The 5,493-nt window shown below is 33.5% G+C and overlaps 1 protein-coding gene across 1 annotated transcript; it reads right to left on the bottom strand.

Annotated features, from left to right (window-relative positions):
- Window positions 1-2,444: 2,444 nt before the first annotated feature.
- Window positions 2,445-4,713, bottom strand: LOC124839017 (two-component response regulator ARR17-like). The gene is made up of 5 exons (XM_047314758.2): window positions 3,669-4,713; window positions 3,387-3,463; window positions 3,088-3,165; window positions 2,939-3,009; window positions 2,445-2,821 (listed from the first exon to the last, which is right to left on the bottom strand). The coding sequence occupies exons 1-5, from the start codon at window positions 4,093-4,095 to the stop codon at window positions 2,734-2,736; spliced, it is 741 nt and encodes a 246-aa protein (XP_047170714.1). The 5' UTR covers window positions 4,096-4,713; the 3' UTR covers window positions 2,445-2,733.
- Window positions 4,714-5,493: the final 780 nt, after the last annotated feature.

Raw genomic sequence — 5,493 nt, 5'->3', positions numbered from 1 at the left:
GAACAAAGAAACAGAGCTTTATCCTAAAAAAGGTTATTTTAAACCCTTTTAAAAACACTTGGAAGAGATCCCAATAATCTTGCTTATATTACTTAAACCTTGTAAGTATTACTTTTATTTTCTCTACTTCAATAACCAAGGCTTCATGTTCTTACCAAATTTCTATCTACCCACTTTTGACTTACAAAAGCAGGCCCAAGAAAATTCTTGTTATCAACCTTCACACGCAAAAAACACGCAGAGCAAGTTCCGTCACAGAATGATTTGATGTGCAGATAAGCCGCAACTAACAAAAACAAATTAAGCATACTCATAACACTAGTAAAATGGTAAATTTAGATGTATTATTAAGTCATTTACAAAAAATATGTAAATCCAAATTATGGATTGCCTCAATGGTCATTTTAGTTATAGTCTACTAATTACCATGGCGTGATATATAGTTAACAACTAGTCACACTCTTTAAGCATTTAATTAAGGATTCGGTTTTCGTTATTTAAGAATAATTTAATTACTCATCAATATGTTATGTCTATGGAAAGTGTGTGGGTATTTATAAAATAAAATACGTGTGTTGGTTTGGTAATCCATTATGGATAGACATAAGTAATGATATTGTGCGACATAAAATAATTAATTTTCATGATTGTAGTTCGTTTACGAGCCATTAAATAACAGTTATTGATTATATTCATAATTTTCTCTCTTTTTTTCCCTATAAACTATGATTTATTAAACAAAGATTATGGTATATTGCATTGGGGAACAGTCATTATCAAAGTCTTTAATTTGACAATTGGCATGTCTGAATGCACATGATGAAAATGTTATTGTTCTTTTGCAGAGTTTCTTCATTTTTCGTATCAACACTCTTTAAGGAACTGAATTTACGTATAGTACTAGTACATCTCATTCACCTCCAATTGCTACGTCATTTCTATATTCTTTCCAACTTCTATACGTAAGTTGATGCTAACCAAACAGCACAAAAAGAGGAACATAACGGATAAGGTATGAATTACGTTCTATATTACAATAGCTTTTTATAAAAATTAATTAACGTATTTCTTTAATTTAATAGTTCGAGTGTTCAAACAAGGAATTTGTTTTAAGAAAAAATGGAAAGAGAGAGTAGAAAGACATTCATTTTCAATTTTATTTTAGAAAAGCTAAAATAATAATATTGAAGGAGTAAACGTAAACTATATATACAGTAAAACGGATGTAAATAAACATATTGATTCGCGAATAGTCACATTCATAATTATAATAAATGAGTTTGATTGCAACCTGTGAGATGAAAAATGAAATCAATAATTAAAGCTTCCATGATGAACAAGCAAAATAATAAGAAAATGTGAGAAAAGCAGTAAAAGCAAGAAACATGTTAAAAAGAGAGAGAGAAAGAGAAATAAGATTGGCTGAGAAAACGCGTAAAAGGGTCTCTCTAGTTCAGATCTCAACTAGCCCACAATAAACCTTCCCATACCTCACACTGTGGCAGCCTCACAAATCGAATATTCTTAGCTTCAATTTTCGTATTTATTTTTGTTTTTCTTTTTCAAAGAATCACTATCTTTTTCTTTCTCCAACAGACACTGCATCTGATGCTGTTTCCCTCACCATCTTGACAAAAGTTTTGTGGTGCCTGCCTTCAAGCTATCACCAAAAATTTAAGGTAAAATGACAGTATTTTTGTCACACTCATGTTAAAGTCTTGTTTTTGTGATTCTAGTACTGATAATAGTTTCTGGGTTTGTGTTTGTTTTTGTAATGTTAGAAATGGATCAACAAGTTGAGAGGCAGAAGCGTAGCAAGGAGATGAAGAGGAAGAGTAGTAGGGTGAAGAAGACTAACAAGATAGTGACATGTTGTCGCTGCCCCTGTCGTGCGGCATCATGCATGTTCCGAGGTATTGGGAGGTGCGTGTTTGTCTCATGTTACCCTGTTGTGCAGTGCTTGGGTTTGGACGAACACAGACATCGCCACCACCATCACCATGGCAAGCACTTTGATTGGTGACAAACCACAAAGGTTATAGGAATCAATGCATACTTTATTCGTGTTTTTCGGGATTTAAGATTTAGGAAAGGTTGAGAGGGATGAATAAATGGTCCTCACTGCTCACTTCTGTTCTTTATCTTTCTTCTGTTTTATATAATTCTTTTCATGATAGATGAACAATTCGAAATTTTGTAAGAGTTGGTTTAATGTGATTCGGCCATCTCTTTTGGTTATGGAAAATTGTATACAAATTATTATTCATGGATATTGCAATTCAGCCATCTTTGGCAACAGGAAAACTCTGCAATCTACATAACCACCATTTTCTGCATCAAGAGAAATTGGGGGTCGGGATTTGCAACTACCAATTTTATTTTATTTTACTTTTATCGTGGGACTAAAAGTGAGTACCGTTGATACCGAGAAGATGAAATGAAACTTTGAAAAGGAACATGAAATATATATTCTAGGAAATTTAATAAATTGGAATGTGTAGGTCAATACAAGAAAGAGTGGAGAAAGTAAAGCATGTTCAAAACAATGAAATGCATTCCTACACCTAAACTAGTACCACTATTAGAGGGTAACATTCTGGTTAAGGCCTATATATTTTAGCAGTAGATTGCAATGATAAATTCTGGGTTCTCGAGTTCTTCTGCCCACAACCAGACCACAGATCTCTGAGTTGTGTTCTTGCCTAGACTTTCTTAAAGTCAAATTTCACTTTCTCAATTCATTAACTGACATGTCAGTTTCTTTACATCAGATTGTTTGAGGGGCTTTAAGATGAACATCTGAGCTCCTTCTTCCAGACACCTGTTTTCAGCAGAGCAACCACAGAGCACATTTAACAACATAATAGACTTATTGACCCAAATAACTGTCATCGAACAATGGTATATAGCACAATATATAAGGAATGTTTGGAATTACTTGTTAATCCGTGTCGGTATGTTCTCAGAAGACATTATCACTACAGGAACCTCCTTCATTACAGATGATTCCTGTTTAAAGTAGAATGCAGGTTGTGGGGCTATTAATGAATGTATCTATGCGCAAAAAAGAATAAAAAGCAGTAGTACCTTAATTTTCTTAAGTAGCTCATAGCCTGTCATTCCTGGCATGCAATAGTCTGTGATTACCAAATTTACTTTGGATCTCTGCAAAGCAACAGATAGTATTAACCAGTAGCACCAACTACCAGCTTGGTAAAATGAATGTAGTACAACAATAGAACCCAGATTAATGTATGTTAAACATTGAAATCTCTTAAAGGTGTAAACCTTTATCAACAAATGTATAATGTTACATTACACAGTTAAGAAACATAACAGTGTCACACATGTTGGTAAGCATTGTTTAATCTGAAATGAAGACTTACACCGTTCATGCTGTTCTGTCCACCACTTGTCAAGCCCAATAACTCCAATGCCCTTGGCCCATTTTCTGCAGTTGTAACTGCAGCAAATAAATAGCATTAGCAATCAACAATGGCAAAAAATCGAACCCCAAACCCAAGGAAAAGGCCCATTCAAAACAACTTCCCGAACAGAACCCCAAAATGAAAGCGTCAAACACAACATGCAGAACCACCCACAAGGGTGATATTAAGCACTTTGATTTTTGAAGACGAGAAACGTATAAAAGTGGCCTAAAGGTGTACCTTTGCAAGAGGAATTCCTGAGGAGTTTCTCAACGAGTTTTCGATCAATAAGGTTGTCGTCGACGGCCAAAACATGAGGAACATCGTGAGCAGTTTCCATGACCCAATTTGAAGAAGAAGGTGCAGCCATGCGTTGGTGTTGTTGGTGGTGCGTTGGAGATAGTTGTAATAAATAAGCAGAGGAATGAATGGTACTGTGTTCCCGTTTTGGTCTCTTGTGAGTAGTAAATGTTAGTATTACAGTAATACTAACAACATAGAGAGATGCAGAAAATGCAGAAAGGTAAACAAATGAACAGAGTTGGAAGCAAGTAATAAAGGAGACTGCAATAATATTAATTGTATAGAAGAAGAGGACGAAGGGAAAAACAAAAGGGTTGGGTGACAAGACGTGTATAAATGAAGAGAGAAAAGCAGAGAGAAACATATGTTGGAAGTCACAAGAGTTGTATGAAGGTAAGGATATGGTGTGTGAGAGTGTATCTATATATTAGACATGTATGTATATGCAGAGAAGACAGAGAGAGTAAATGGACATGAATTCGAAGGTGGTTGGTGGGCGAGGAATTTTAGAAAACCCAGAGAGAGAGAGAAAGAGAGAATCGGGTCACAGATATTTCGTGATCCTTTTCGGGTATCTAGGATTTGATTCAGTCCCCACCCTGCGTGTTCAAATGCCACAACACTCTCATCATCAATTCATCTCTCTCCTCTCTCTCTCTCTCTTTCTCTCGTTTCATTTATAGTTTCTATCTTAATTTTTTGTCTCTCTTTGACGAGATTTCAGCATCACTGTCTGCATTCTGATCTCACCATTCATGCACGTTTCTGAGATCCTCACACCCAACTCTCTTCATCCTCAAACGCAAAACCTAATGCCCCCTCTTCTGCTTACTTCCATACCATTCAACACACACTGTAAAAACAGGGAAACTCATATTCACTATTTTTAATTACATTTTTCCTTTTCATTTTTATTTATTATATCTTATACATTTTTCTTTTTTCTTTTCCCCTTTGCCCAACGATTCGTACTACGGAAAACGTGTTTCATCAAATCACACTACCATCTTAGTTTTTCTAAAATTTTATATAAATTTTCCCTTTCTTTAGAAATCCTCTTGTCTCTCAATTTTACGTTACACCTATACTTTCTTAAAATGTTTAACACATTACAATGCTCTTCCTAGAACGGATGCATGTATAATGTAAAAACGTAGTACAATTTAAAAAAAAAAACATAAAATCTTAATTTAATTTACTTAGAAAGTAGAAAGAGTTGGTGGAAATTAGTTAGAAATATAATAAAAATTTATTATCTTTTTGAAGTGCAATTAGAAAAAAAAACGAGAGAAATATGATCGAAAATGTGTGCTAAATAAAATAAATATATGAATAGGATCCATTACTTCAAAAATAATTATACTGTGTACGTTCTTTTTTTAATTTTTTATCAAATCAGAAATTAAAGTTAGATTATTTTTCTTTTTTCAGGATTAAAATGATTGTCTAGATCTACAAATAAAAATTCAAACATGAAATATGACTTATTTGTATTAAACACATTATTTATTTAACTTTTGTCATATATCCTATCCTATATCTTATTAACAAAGCAAGACTCAAGGCTGAAAGAGACGAGGGAAAGAGTGGATAGAAATAAAAATAAAATGAATTTTAAAAGTGTTTGTTGAAGAAAAATAAAATATTCATGAAGAGAGATGAAGAATATCAGTGGATCTACTCAGTTTTTAATTCTCTCTTTACTATTTTTGTCCTATCAAATAAAAAAACTTAAATCAATTTTCTTTATTTTCACAACTTT

Source organism: Vigna umbellata, chromosome 2 (assembly GCF_029865625.1).
Source record: "Vigna umbellata cultivar VRB3 chromosome 2, Vumbellata_1.0, whole genome shotgun sequence".
NCBI classification, from domain to species: Eukaryota; Viridiplantae; Streptophyta; class Magnoliopsida; order Fabales; family Fabaceae; genus Vigna; species Vigna umbellata.
This window is presented reverse-complemented; position numbering and strand designations above follow the sequence as displayed.